The 15220-nt window shown below is 49.7% G+C and overlaps 1 protein-coding gene across 6 annotated transcripts in view; it reads right to left on the bottom strand.

Annotated features, from left to right (window-relative positions):
- Window positions 1-2202: 2202 nt before the first annotated feature.
- Window positions 2203-15220, bottom strand: part of THAP4 (THAP domain containing 4) — a 15352-nt gene continuing 2334 nt past the window's right edge. The window contains exons 1-5 of one of the 6 annotated variants that reach the window (XM_009644444.2): window positions 13262-13988; window positions 7199-7358; window positions 6293-6402; window positions 5167-5270; window positions 2203-2491 (exon numbers count right to left, since the gene is read on the bottom strand). In XM_009644444.2, the coding sequence (XP_009642739.1) occupies window positions 2372-2491; window positions 5167-5270; window positions 6293-6402; window positions 7199-7358; window positions 13262-13286 (519 nt within the window). In that variant the 5' untranslated portion in view covers window positions 13287-13988 and the 3' untranslated portion in view covers window positions 2203-2371. The other 5 variants (XM_035899937.1, XM_035899936.1, XM_035899935.1 and 2 more) reach the window with 5 other exon arrangements.

The following is a 15220-nucleotide window of genomic DNA, read 5'->3' as shown; positions in this document are numbered from 1 at the left end:
GTCTGCCGCTGGCAGCGTGCGACACAGGCATGTGCTGCTGCCCACCACAAGTGATGTCACGAGGTGACTGTGACTCTCTGGTGACATCACAAGTCTCTGGGGGGGGCGCATCCAGGAGCTCCCCCAGCCTGAGAGACAGACCCTGTGATGCAAAGCCTGCCCGGCCATGCACTTCACACCTCTGCGTTTGCTCCGGCCCTTTCCAGGCGGTCCCTGGGGGTGGGGGTGGTTGTGCCAGCACCGCACACTCACAGAATGGCTGGGGGGCACCCCCAGAGGTCCCCTGGTCCAAGCCCCCATGGAAGGAGGGTCACCCTGACCCAGATGAACCCCAGGCACCCCTGAGAAGAGCCAGGCTCCATCTTCTTCACACCCTCCCTTCAGATACTTGGATCTGTGGAGAAGACCCCCCCAACCCTCCTCTTCTCCAGGCTGAACAAGTCCCCACTCATTCAGCCCTTCCTCACAGGAGAGATGTCCCAGTCCCTTCCCCAACTTGGTGGCCCTTTGCTGGGCTCTCTCCAGTCTGTCCCCATCTCTCCTGTCCTCGGGAGCACAGCCCTAGACACAGCCATCCTGCGGTGGCCTCACCAGTGCTGGGCAGAGGGGAATGATCCCCCCGTGCCTGCTGGCAACGCTCCTTCTCATGCAGCCCAGGACACCACCGTTGGCTGCCTTTGCCGGCTCAGCTTCAAGGTGTTGTCCACTGGGACCGTCTCTGCAGAGCTCCTTTCCAGCTGGGCTGTTCCTCCCCAGGGGCAGAACTTTACACATCCCTTGGTTGAAGGTTGAACTTCAGGAAGTTCCCATCAGCCCATTTCTCCAGCTTGGTGAGGTCCCTCTGGCTGGCAGCGAGATCCCCTGGTGTCTCAGCCACCCCTCTCAGGGTGGGATCACCAGCAAACTTGCTGAAGGTGCAGTGTGCCCCATCATCCAGCTCACTTGCGAAGAGGAAGAGAATCAGACCCAGTACTGACCCCTGGGGTACAAATGATCGGCCTCCATCTAGGCTTCACACCACCGATCAACACCCTCTACTTAGAGGCCTAAAGCATCAACATTCAAAATCACTTCTGCACAGATCAGAGACTGTTTGCAACGTTCCACCTCTCCCCAGCCTTGCTGCCATCTCCAAAAGCAGAAGTTTCGGTGCTATCACTTATTGGCCACAGTTGGCATTTTCATCTTCAAATACAGGGACTGTGGAATATAGCATAGGATCTGCTGAATTGCTAGCCTCCCTCTCCACTTCTCCTGAAAATACCCTTGCAGCACTATCTACTGACACTGCCTGCCCGGATCACTCTACACTCCCTGCAAACACGCTGAAGATGCCACGGCACCAGGGGAGCCACCAGAACAGAAATTTCCAAAGCAGCAAAAGTTTTGAAAACCCTTTGGACAAGGTGGCTCTCAGGTCCCAAAGGAAGTTCCAGGTGCAAAGCAGACCCATCACGCCCTCAGGCAGGTTCTGCACGATGGCTGGCATCAGAAAGCTTGCAAGAAAGAAATGTCACCACCCAGGCCTTCCCTAGAGCTGCACACCAGGAAGCCTCCAGAGACAACCGATGGAGAAACACAGCCAGAACCATCTCTCCTACCTCTGCTGTAGATCTGAAGCAGTGCTAGAGCTGTACCTCCCTCCCTGCTGAGAGACTCAGTGACAGATTTCTTCAAGGTCCAAGGCTGCATCGTGACTCCCGAGTTAGGAAAAACAACTGCCGAGATCAATCCCCACTGTTTGCGGTTTCTCTTGCTGCCCGTTGGCTCACAGCTGTCACCCAAACTCTTGTGATATTCTGCACTGGAGCTAGGCGAGCTCCAGTCCTGACCTCTAGGACTACACTGGGTCCTTCCAGGTCAGCTGGACAGCACCATCAGGATTGGGTCCTGCCACAGTTCTCTCCATCCCACAGCAAGAGGTAGGAGCTCCCTCCAAGTATTTAAGGTGAGTTTCATTAGGCAGGAGCTGGAATTGTCAGCGTCTGTCCCCACAGTGCAAATCCATTCCTGATCCCACTGCTTCCATGGCATTACTAAGGTTGCAGAGAAGGGTCCAGCAGGTTGGATCTGCAACCCAACCCCTACTAATGAAGGGGCTTCAAAAAGCCCCTCAGTAACCACTGCCAGAGCAGAGGGACACACAGGCCACCCTGCAATCACGCCCAAGGACACAGCCATAAAAATAAAAGCTTTTTATTTTTTTTTTTTAATATACCATTACAGAAACATCTGAATAACATTCTCAACAGGATGGGCAGCTCCATGGCCCTGGGGGTGAGTGCAGGCAACCAGCTCTGGGCTCTGCTGTGCTCCCGGTGCATGACAGCCCACTTCCCACCCTCGGTAGGGAGACCCAGACCTCCCGGCATCAGGGCGTCACCTTTTTGTAGGTAATGTGGAGGTGTTGAGTCATGGGCTGCGTAGTGGTTGCCATCGAGACAGTTTGTTCGAGTTTCCCATCGGAATTGAGCCTGAATTTTCTGGTAATCTAAAAAGGGGGTAAGAAAAGAAGTAACAAAATCAAGCAAACAGCATCCACAGGCTAAATTCCTTACCTGTGCTTTCTACCTTCCCTTCGCCATCCCTGTGTTTGCTGTCAACGCATCACAGGTGGAAGGATATGCTCGCCACGGTCACACGAGTAGACGAGGAGAAGTTTTCTCCCCTAAAGAAGGCAGCCCTTTCCAAAATACCAGCTGCAAACCCCCAGCCATTATCCAGGGAGCGACGTGCTGTCCTGGCACTGCTACTGCCATCACCTCGGCACAGACAGGCCAGCATCCCTCCAACGAAGAGCTGCTCCTGGCTGGCAGCTCAGGGAGATGCTCTGCACTGGACAAGATCCCCAAGGGAGCCTTCAAAACCACTCAGGCTCTCTGCAGGTCACCACACTGTGTCAGAGTAAGGCGTTGCTCACGCTACATGGGGAGACGGTAGCCTGCTGAGCCTCGGCTTGCACCTGCAGCCAGGCAGGGGTTCAGCCCCGGGGCAGGAGGGAAGAGCACCGCCATCCATCAGGAGGGCTTGACAGGCAAAATCGTCCCCACTCCTCCGCCTGGGCAGGCTGCGAGTCTCTCTGTGCTGCGTCAAATGCCCAGGGAGGCAATTTTGGGTGGCCCTGCAGATCTGGACCACTTCGGACCTGTGCAAGCAGATGCCTGAACCCAGGCTCCAGGCAGCTTCCAAACTGGAGGAGGGAGCAGCTAAGCATCCAGTGTTGAGCACAGGTTGCAGGCCTGCTCTTCAGTGCCACTGAAATACAGAAGAAAAGCAGGACCATCCTTTCCGAATCCTCCATCCTTTTTAATCCTCCTCTCTGTCCACGCGGGCAGCTCCCTGCACTTCAGCATGGCCACACCAGCAAGTGCCTGCAACACATCCCTGGGCCAGGGAATGGGTCTTCCTGCCTGAATTACGGCTTGGCCAAGCCACAGCCATCCCGAATCCAGCAGGAACACCACCTTATGGTGAAGTTCTCTCAAAATGAGCAACTACAGCAGCAGCACACGTGCCCTTTTCACGACACTTGAGGTCTCTTCGTTTCCATGGGCGATTTCCGTTGTTCTTGGTGAAGAAAACACGTTGGGAGCTGGCTGGGAGCTGGCAATAGCCTCTCATTCCACATCCTCCTTCACCAGCAAGGGCCTCCCAGATATGCGATGTGACCAGTACCTGGGACTGAACTGTCCTCAGGTGCCAGCTGAGCATGGACCTCCACAAACTTCCATGGACCAGCTCAAGGGATTCCCTCTTCCAGCCTTCAGCCAAAGCCAGCCTTGCTGCCCTCAACCAGTAAGACGTTTGCTGGCTTTCCGTTGCTTTCCCCCTCTCCTCCCTCCGCCCTATCTGCTCACACCTCAGGCAGTGACTCTGAGAGGGCAGTCCACTTTATTTCAATATTTGCAGTTAAGCGCTCCGCTGCCTTGGTGATATCCATAGTATTTAACAGTTTTATTTCTCCCGCTATAGAAAGGAGGTGACATAGCTGTTCCTGGGAAAGGAGAGACCCAGTAACTTAAAACATGCCTCTGAAGGCAGGGGAGTTAGGACTGCCCTTCCGGAGTTCGGACATTGTTTGCGTGGACACATACAACTTTTGGCATGTCAGTGAATTTACAGAGCACATTTATGCCACAGGCTGCTTCTGCACAAAGCTGTGCTCTCTGTTACGGGTTGGTTTTATAGTGCTTAAAAACTAGGCTGCACAATTAAGCCTTGAAGTGCAGAATAAGACAATACTGTATTTGCTGCAATCAAAGTAGCATCTTCTCTGCAAAGAGCCACTTGTCACCCTTCAGAAATGGCAGTCGGTCACTTGGTTCACATGTTGTCGGAGAAAAGAAAACAGATGCCAAGAGCATGGGGGTACCTACTCTTTGCAAGAGCTTGTTCAGCCTTGCTGTCTCTCTCAGCTGCTAGTCAGCCAAGACCACTCTGTATGCGACAGCTAGGACCCTGGCGGTGACCTCAGGATGTGACACAAACTCCAGCAGTGCTGTCTTACTTGCAGCTGGCTGTACCCCATCGAGCTGCATCAACAACCAACCACTGCTATATGACCAAAAAAAAAAAAAAAAAAAAAGTCAAAACCCAAGAAGCAGTCAACTAAGGCTGGAGCTGACAGCAAGTGCCCAGCACTGAGAAGGAGCCACAGATGGGAAGACAGCCCCTAGCAACTTGTGAATGCCCTGGAAAGCAAGTGAGCAAGATTTGCAAAGACAAGGTGGAGCTCCAGTGAAAGGCAGGCATTCCTAAAACATCCTGATGAGGCCCAATACTGGACATACCTCACATGTGCGCTCTCACACTGTAATTAATCCAGAAGAGCAGCATTAAGAAGTAACACCACTGACGTACAAGGGTATTTAGACAAGACTTTCCTATTCTCTTCCCTACGGACCTGCTACTGGCCACTGCTAGAGACAGGATTCTTGCCTGATTCTGCACATTGGTTCTTTTGTTAACAAGCCCTCTGGGTCTTGTAATGTATGAAATATCTTCTGAAGGCTGTTAGAGAAAGGATGAGCCAGGATGCCATGTGATATTTCCAAGAACTCCTGATGGCAATCTGGAACTAAAGCATGCTCATCAACCCATCATCGCAACTGGACACCTTCTGGGGCTGGCAATACTTTGTGAATTGCTCGCTGTGTGCGCACTTACCTGCTCTACGTGGGGCTTCTTGGCAAAGGAGATCCTGGCTATGGAGTGAGAAGCTATCGACAGCTCTTGTCCATTCACCTCCCCTTCCTCCACCTCCACCAGACCTAGCCAGAAACAAGGTAGTATTAGGCTACAAAGGTTACTTAACAATGTCACAATTACTAGGCTGCATAATCGATCACCAGTCTCACCAAAGAACAGTTTTATTTGACCTAGCACACACCGACAACTGCAAAGCCACACAACCTCAGACATGTATACTGCTTAGAAAAATCTAGCCAGACTTACTCATAGAACCACAGAATCGTTTGAGTTGGAAAAGCCCTTTAAGCTCATCAAGCCAAACCACTCCCCTAACCCTGCCAGCCCACCACTAAACCCTGGCCCTAAGCACCTCGGCTGCCCAGCTTTTAAATACCCCCAGGGATGGGGACTCGACCCCTGCCCTGGGCAGCCCCTTCCAGTGCTTGACAGCCCTTGCGGGGAAGGAATTTTTCCCAATGTGCAACCTAAACCTGCCCTGGCACAACTTGAGAACGTTTCCCCTCGTCCCATCGCCTGTTCCCTGGGAGCAGAGTCTGACCCCCCCTGGCTCCCCCCTCCTCTCAGGCAGTTGTAGGGAGCAATAAGGGCTCCCCTCAGCCTCCTCTTCTCCAGGCTGAACACCTCCAGCTCCCCCAGCCGCTCCCCAGCAGCCTTGGGCTCCAGATCCCTCCCCAGCTTTGTTGCTCTCCTGTGGACATGTCCTGGATGGAGAGGCTGCAAAAGGGGTTTAAAACCACCACAGCCCCTCCTTGCCAGGGCTACAAGCTCTACCCTGCACCGCAGAATCAAATGTGGCAAGTGTCGACATTGGTAATAACAGGTAAGTGGGATGTTAAATCTCTCCTTGCTTAGAAGGAGCAGCTGGCTAGATATGACACTAGGAATAGGAGGAGGACGCTAGGCCCTGGAGCTCATGAACCAAGGCATGCATCTCTATTTCTATCGCTGCTCTTTGGCACTGAACCCACAGTGAAAATAAATGAAATGAAACTGTGTTGAGGTGCGATAATTTTCTGGAAAAGTAATGAAATGGCACAGCAGGGTAAAGACCTTTTCCCCAGTGTGGATATCAGGTGTGTACCTGTGTTCTGGGCACTGATGAAAGCCACCTTGTTAGTGTCAGGTTTGAGGCGGATAAATCCACATTCTCGGTGCATGGGCTTCCTGGTGTCTGGATGGAAGGCGTTGAACCTGAGGGGAAATGGGAATACAAAAGCTGTTTGTTGCACTGAAAATACAGTGAAAATATAACACCTGGTATCATCTCAGAGGAAATTGGGTTTTATTTAACCACACGATTGCCTGCAGTATTATTTGAAAAGACTGACAATGCTTCACAGTTGGGAGATGTAAGCATGTACGGTTACTTTACAGGCACAGCCATGTGTTAGAGCTGGAGTTAGTTATTTAAGCTTAAGCTTCAGATTTTCCACAGCTCCTGGGTCTTTCTAAGAGCTAGCTCAGAAAGTCCCTCAGGAAATCAGACATTTCACAGATGCTGAAGCCATGCTCTGACCCAAATATTTCCTTTTCTTAAATAAATATTGGGAATTACAATATCATCGTTATTTAGCTTTTAAACCTGGCAAGTTGGGGGCTTTCTTTGTATATTACTTGCTGCAGGCCGTAACAGAGCAGACTGTGATGGTCCTGATCCTGTACACACGTGCTTCTGCACGAACTCACAGGTGTGAACTCACTTTTGAAAAGCTCTGTCAAAGTGCACTGTACTCTTGAGCTAGTGAATCTTCAGTGATTCCAGGTGTGCAGCCCTGGGTACGTTGCAACAGCACGTCAATTAATCACAAGTTTTAAAGGAAAATGAGAGTCAGGCCATGCAGTCACGTATCATTGCATCGTCTCATTTGGTAGGTGAACACTTGTTTACTTTGCCACTCAAAAAGGAACACAGCCAATAAATCTCACTGGAGCCACGCCTGCTCGGATCCAAAAGCTGCTGCCAACATGGATAGACCCCGAGACTTACGAGAAGTTGAGCATGGGCTGTCCCACGTGAGAGATGTGCACTTCTTCCAGGTACTGGAAGGGCTTCATTGTAGGGAAGGTGCCATCTCCTGGCGGGTCTGAGAGCCAGGTGCCCAGCATCCAGGACAGGGGCTCCATCACAGGATTCAGCTGTGGAGTCTCTGTGGATGAAGAAGAACAAAGAAAGAGAATTCAGGGATCTGCACTCTGCAGCTTGCTGTGAGCTGCTTAGAGCTGGGTGGAGGCAAACACAAAACACCTCAGGAACGGTCCAACGTCGCAGCAAGGCTTTTCTCTAGAGCAGCGCCAGCTCCAAGGTGCAAGGGGAGACGGGGAACAATGAACAGCCACGGGAAGGGGGCCTGTTTTCCAACCTGCTCCTGGCCTTACACAGAGCTCTCTTTCAGCTGGTCCATTCCTGACTCCTCTCTGTAGCTTGATCTGAAGAGAAAGCCCCCTCCCACCTACATGCGAGGAAGGAGAAGACTTGAAATTGGAAGAATTACCACCAAATGATAGTTAAACCTCTAATGCTCCGGCCTGATTCTTCTCAAGCACTGAGTACGTACCATTCCTCTTTGTTTCAGGGACCAAGGAAACGAGTCCTCACTTCAGAGGAAAAAGAATCAGGCTGCATATGTATATATGTATTCAAGATCAAATCAAATATATATACGTATTCAAGATCAAAGTTTGGCTGTAATTTTTTTTGAAGAGGTTAACAATGACCTGCACTTGTACAAAGAGACAGGAATTGTTCAGAAGTTGTCCTGCTTAGGCTCTAGACTAAGGCTAAGCGAAATGTTTTAGAAATATGAGGGTGCCTGCAAGTTAAAGCATAAGTGGAAGAGAAAGCTCCTTCCCTTTGCCATTGCATTTATTAAGAAGCAACCAAGGTCTGCTTTGCAAAGTTAAAATTTCTTTAGCAAATTATTTTAGAAGAGCTTTGGCAAACAAGAGTTTTTCATTTTGCTGTGATTTCAGAGGGTGTGACCTGAAAAAAAAAATAAAAATCAGAGAACCGGAGACAGACAATACAAAGCCACAGGATCAGGAAAGACCGATACCACAAGAAGCGAGGGGCCCATGACTATGGGTTAGCTATGTTATGCAGACAGGGGTGATTGAAGTAGACTTAAATCACATCCTCCTCCCACTCGCGTGCAGGATGAGTCGTGCTGGTGGGGGGGGGGATTTGAAGGGGGTTGTTTTTCCACACCTAGTGATATCACCTATTACAAGAACCAGCTACCTGTCCACCTGGTCTAAAAGGCAGCGGACCCAGCTGCAGGGAGAAATTACAACCTAAAAAGGTGATGCTGTGTGGAAAAATTTGCTTGATCGGTCTGAGTTTCGCTGTGCTCAGTCCAAAGATTGGGTTAAAAAGACTAAGCGAGGAGGAAGAACAGAGGGTCAGCACCTGGAACACCAAAGGAGGGGGAACAGAAACTTTCCTGGGCAAAAGAGAATTACCACTTTTGTTATCTATTCTCCCACAGGTAGCAGGTTTAGAAAGCCAGCCAGCATATCAGCAAGATGCTGCTAATTACTCTTCTTTATCCCAAAGTATTTTGCAAGTGAAGCAACATGAGAAAACAGGAGAGCTCACTATGAATCAGGTGATAAAAGTCTACAGTGTCAGAGCCAGCCTTTGCAAAGGCCGTCCTGCCAGCCTTTGTGTTCACCACCAGCTCACCAAGGTGTAAGGAAGGGGTTCCTACAACCCATACAACAGTATTAGCATACTGGTTGGTATTTTATTGTACTTACCCTCTGCCTGTACTGTGAGCAACCAAAGCAAATGAACGTTATTTTCTGGTGCAGCAAAGACCTTGACACAGTGATGACCGGTAAGAACAGCCCAAAATTATTGCTACAGGAAACCCCATGCTTCTACACTGCTACTGAGGAACCAGCTTCCCTTTCAACTTTCACGTTGGGAGCACGTAGTTTTGTGAGTAAGGAGAGCATTGCTCCGTCCAACTGGTATTTGCCTTTCACTTGCTCCTGCACATGCTGCCTTTCTTTCTGAGCTTTTTTGCAGGCTCAAGCTCCCAGCGTGGAAGGGAAGAGCAAAGCTTTGGAAAGGCTAGAGGAGACCGCAGCCTGTGCTGCTGCTGCCCTCTCCTGGGACAGGAGGTGGCACCAAAACCTAGGAGAGGGATGCTCTCCGTCACCAGAGCGTTCATAATAGGGCACATCATTTTCTTCTGCTCACCAACCTTACAGTGTTAGAGGGAAAAGCATCAAAATGAGAGAGGGAAGAAATGGCTTTAAGCCATTTCACAGAATCCCAGAAGGGTAGGGGTTGGGAGGGCCCTCTGGGGATCACACAGTACCACCCCCCTGCTCAAGCAGCCTCACCCAGAGCAGGGGGCACAGGACATCGTCCAGGCAGGGGTTGAATATCTCCAGAGAAGGAGACTCCACAGCCCCCCTGGGCAGCCTCTGCCAGGGCTCGTCACCCTCAAGGTAAAGAAGCTCTTCCTCACGTTCAAATGGAACCTCTTCTGCTTCAGTTTGTGCCCATTGCCCCTTGTCCTGGCACTGGGCACCACTGCGAAGAGTCTGGCTCCATCCTCGTGACACCCACCCTTCAGATATTTGTATGTGTTGATGAGATCCCCTCTCAGACTTGGTTATAAACCAAGAGAAGAAGAAGTCATTTCTAGCACCCACAGCATGACCCCACTGCCTTGCTGTGCAGCATCCAGCCTGGCTGGAGGTGCTTTGACCGGGCAAGCTGGTCTGACTACCAAAGAGCTGGGCTTCAAGCCAGCTGAAAAGTGAAGATCTAACTGTATATCTTGAAGTCTACGGCATCTGGGTAAACACCATGGCCAAGTGACCATGGCCAACCTGCCATGCTACCTGGATGGCAGCAAAGCCTACGTGAGTTATGTTCTTATGTTACTTTGGAAAAGCTGAGAGCAACAGAATTGCCAGTGAGAGCAAGGACCAGCAACTTAGTGAAGGGCAGAAGAGTAAAGACCTCCTGACCACATCCTACGCAGTGCTCTCGCCTTCGGTGTTGGTCTCTGACTAGTCGACTAAGTCCTTTTTTCTCCCCGGCAGCCTTCTGTGCCAGAGGGCTGAGCTGAGAGAATGGAAAAGCAAAAGTGGGGAGGCAGACGGGAGAGAGGCTGATTGAGGGGGAAAAAGAAAGTGGTGATTTGAAAAGAAATTTGCTTCTCAGGTCATGGTTGGGGTGAGTAAATGCAAGACTACTGTAGCAGCAAAGAGTAGTTTAAAGAGGAAAACATCTTTGTCTGCTGAGCAGCTTTGTTTCAAACGACAGGTTTACAGATGTGGTCACTGTCCAGAGGAATTTCACCGACGAAGGAAAGTGCACTTCCCTTTTTAAAGATCTAAACTCTTAATGCATCACTTTTACAAACAACCCGCTACTATGGCTTAAAAAGTAAGTGTGTGATGATGCAAACCATGTCTGAGAATTTGCAGTGCAAGAGACATTGTCCACCCTCTGCATGTTTAAAGCTTCAGACTCGGATGGGGTCCTCCTCCTTCCGGTTCTCTTGCATCCACATGCAGAGGTTTTCTTTTCTCTAATAACAGGGAAGCTCATACTACAGCCTCTTTCTTAAAAAGGTCATTCCTGGAGTCACTTTCCCCTACCAGATGATATATTTTTTTGAAGCCATTTGGGACCCAGCATCTTTGAGACCTCCGCTCCTCTAGGAAATGCGATTGCAATCAGCCATGACACTCACAAGTTGCAACAGCTTGGGAGACAAAAGCCACAGGCACGTAAGCAACCTGATCACCTACACCTCTGTTCTTCAGGAAGCCACTCAGGCCAAAACTGCTGTGCCCAGCTCCCAGGCACATGAGTCAGCTCCGTTTTGCCATCTGACCCCACTTCATCCCTCCAAACTCACAAACAGACCATTCCCACATCTTTCCCATTCACAGATGGTTTAGAAGTCAAATCCCCACCCTGCACTGTAAGAAAGTCAGACTGCAACTGGCTGTCCATGCTCTGCAGCAGCAGGCAGCACGCTCTCCCTGCCATGAGACAAACCAAAGCGGCTGGGCAACCCCCTCAGGCCACATCCACACAGGCTTCAGCCAGCATGGCTCTAAGGTGGGATCCCCAGCACAGAAAGCTACGCTGGCACAAATTCCTATGCAGCTTTATCAGCAAAACCGTGGCATGAACAGCTAACCTGTTTCCCCTAAGCTGGAGGATACTTGCTGCAGGAAACTTCAGCAAAAATAAATCCAACAAACCGCAACCAAAACCTCAAACCAACTCACACAGCACCTTCTGAGTCTTCAAAGTGCAGGGTCTACAGCAATGGCCTGGCAGCCTCCTGCAGTCCTTTCTTCAGCCAAGTCGCTTACTGGATTTAAATTACCATCATCAAGGTTCTGCTAATTAAGGAGCAGCCTTCTTGGGCATACTTCTTCCATATTTAAGTACAGAAGGTGGCTTTGTACTCTGCTGCCCTTCCCTGAGCGTTGCACTCTTTTACACACTTTGCTGATGCTCCCCCAAGTAAACCAGTAAAGCATTCCTAGCACTGACACCTCTAGCTCCACCTTTGCTCTAAAAGCTGTGGTTATAGTCACAAAATTTCATCTTACGGCTTTTCTTAGTGATTAATTTCATGACCAAGCACCCATGTGTTATCACCTCTATTTCTAACCTCTGTGGTAAAATGCTCCAGTGCTTGTAGCCACTGTCAGAGTTCTCTCGCGCTATAAAATACAGCAAAAACATTTTTCAAATTAGACCCTACTATGAGAAACCCGAACATCCTACCTGAGCTTACTTCAATGTTTTCCTTTCTCTCGAGTCTTCCTTAGTTAGCATTTCCATTGCTTCCTAGTTGCAAGCTGGTTTTTTTGTGGTGAGTCATTGCCGACTCGCTGCAAAATTGAATGCTTAATGCACAAGCTGTATAGGCTATTAGGAAAAAAAAACACCTAGAAAAACCTAGACCGTTCCACTGAAAAAGAAGCAACATCAGAGCCTTGTTCCCCTCTTCCAAGCATCTTTCTCTGCAATGGGGTGGTGAAAGAGCCGTCTCCCTGATCAACCGCCTCCAGAGCCAGGTCGGTGCCCGCTTGCTGGCTGCATACGGAGCACGAGGAGCTTACCCCCATCCTGCTGCAGGGCAGCCCGTGCTCGGGCTGTGCCTGCTGCTAAGTCTCACCCAGCCTCTCCCATGATGCCTTCTGCCACAGATTCAGCCCTGCACTTAACCTATACACACATATTCCTGCTCCTTATCTCACTCTTTATAGCTCCCCTGTTCTTCCTAACACCCACTTTGTTAACCAGCCTTCTACCCTGGCTGTTCCCATCCCAGACATGGCAGAAAAACCCCACAAGCAGCATCTGCCATCTCAGAACAAAAGCTTTTTCCTTCTAAAATCTAGCTCCAAGCTAACGTGCAGCTGCCAGGTTAGCAGAGCCTGCCCTGGCAGAGGCAATTTTTCTGACAGAGCACCCCCACGATCCTTTATAAACATTTCATTTTCAAGCTAAACTGGACGGGGACCTGTTGCTGTCCAAGTTCTGCCCAGATGGATGAAAGCTCATCTCACATCCTTGTACAACCCTACTTCTCACTGCCACCGAGGAACAGGATTTTGCTATTTGTTTTCTGCAACATGAACGAAAACTGGTGTCACATCTTGATGGGAACCACCACCTCAGGCCCCACAGAGCTGGCATCGGGACTCCATCCCGGCACAAAACCAGCCATTTAATGTGCCAAGTCCTTCTGCCTGTCCCCAGAGTTCACCAACTGTGCTTCATTCACATGTAAAACTTACTATAAATGATCCCATTTCTACGCTGGCTTTGTACAAATATTTAAAGACAAATCTAAGCTGGAAGGAAATAGGATTTCCTACAGGTTCCTAGCAAAATTTACGCATTTTTCACATGGACTTATTTTGCAGACTCTCCTGCCTTTGGTATGACCTTCGAGAAAGCAACCACGCAGCATGGGAGAGGCTCCACACGTGCCCAAACAGCTGAATTTAACAGCTTTACCCCTCCGATAGACACTCCAATCCCGTCGAATCATACCTGCGTTTGCTCCACTGCCAGCCATAGCTTGCGGGGTTATTTTTCTATTGCCTGGCCTAGCTCTCTAACCACCTTTGCTCACCAGCCAGTGTTTTGCGCAGGGTTGGTAAGATGGCTATAAGGGAAGTGAGCTCATGACCGGGCAGGACAGTTATCCTGGTGCCTGCTGGGAGATGTAGTTTTACAGAAGGACCAAACCCAAGCACGTTAAGACGAGGCGACCTCATGAGAGGAGCAATCTTGCGTCTCCTGTCTGCGCTAGCACTGGGGGATACAACGCAGCAGGGCCACGAAACTTTCAAGCAGAGCAAGATGGTCAGATGGCATGCAAGGACAATGCTGTTAGAATAGCCTCCCCTTCCTTGGGATACTGGATCCATATTTGCTCAGTGGCTCTCCCTAACTTCTCCCAGTGTATCCTGTTGCTCTCCAGAAGACGCATCTAACCTCGTTCTGCCTGGGGCACCGTGCCTGACTGCGCTTCTCTGCTGCATGTATTCCTCAACCTTTAGTCCACACACCTCAGCAGCAGCCCATGCAACAGAAGGAAACGTTTTCCTTCCAAAGAAGTGAGCAAATTCAAAGGTTAGAGGGAAAAAGTCACTGTGGCAGCTGCACAGGACACAGCGCAGGGCTTCTCCTAAAACCAGTCCGTTGATCGCCCTGTTAAGACAGGTTGGGAAACGTCGCTCAAGCGCATCGTGACAGCTCGAGCACGCTGCGAGCCAAACTCACCCAGGCTGAGTCACCCATCCCCAAGCGTGGCGGGCAGGGACTGTGCGTGCAGTTCTGCAGAAACCTGCTCTTTCCACCGAGCTGGAGTTTGGATACAGCCAGCAGAAATCTGTCTCACTGGAGGAAAATGTCAGCCGAGAACCTGGACCAAAACAAGGATCTGCTTAACGGGTGTGGGCCTAAAGCTCATTTTTCTGCTTGTGGTTCCGTGGAAGCAGCTGAATGCCAGGCAACAGCAAAGAGAGGTCCCACGGCGCATGGAGTGGGGATGCAGCCACGCAACAACCGGAGCCGTCAGCCCAGTAGGCTGCTGTGCTTACACTCCCGATCCCCAAGGCACTGCCTTTAGCAGAAAAAAAACACGCAGGCTCAGGCTGACAGCCACTAACGCCACCTCAGTTACACATCGGATGATCCAGGACAACTGAAATGTAGCTGCTAACCAAGACTATAATTATTATTCACCTAATCTGTTGCCTGACTGTATTTTTATGGGTACCAAAAAGCCCTTCGTCATTTCAGCACGGCATCACAGTGAGACTTTGTGTCTACGCATAACCCAAGCTCTGCCCAGCCCAAGTCAGCTGCACTTAATCAGGGATTTTGACTACCATAAACTATTACTATGAGCACAAAAAAAACCCCAAAGCAATGCAAGGCTGATGAGCGCCACAACGAAACTTAAAAAAAAAGAAAGGCCAGCTAGCCCCCAACAAGCCCTTTAAAAAAAAAAATCACTAGCCAAAGGGTTCCCATCGTGCCGTAATGAATCATTCTCACACACTGATCTCCAGTTTTGCTGATATGAGACAGCAGAATAGGTAGTGCGTTGGGCAATTAATTAAGAAAATTGATATTATCCCTTAGAAAATAGACTGTGTGATTCTTACGTTCTTACAGAAGCTGTTCTTAATACACAACTCTGATGTTCTCAAAGATGCACGAATAGGAACATTCATCTCAGGCAAGAAAAGAAAAATCATAGCGCTTACTAGCATAAAGAAAAATCTCCTTCAGGATACTTTTTTTGCTGTTAGTATCTCACTGAAGGTACTCCAACAAAGCTAGAAACCCTTTTTTATATATATATACGTATGAAAGAATGACGACTGCGGAACCTTAAAACTGCATTTTCTTTAGCCTGACACCAAAACAATACAAAAATACAGACCAGAAGGTACAAATAAAGATTATGTTGATATCCCGTGGGGGGGAAAAACTCTT

This window comes from Egretta garzetta, unplaced genomic scaffold (genome assembly GCF_000687185.1).
Source record: "Egretta garzetta isolate BGI_Z169 unplaced genomic scaffold, ASM68718v1 scaffold448, whole genome shotgun sequence".
In the NCBI taxonomy this organism is placed as follows: Eukaryota; Metazoa; Chordata; class Aves; order Pelecaniformes; family Ardeidae; genus Egretta; species Egretta garzetta.
This window is presented reverse-complemented; position numbering and strand designations above follow the sequence as displayed.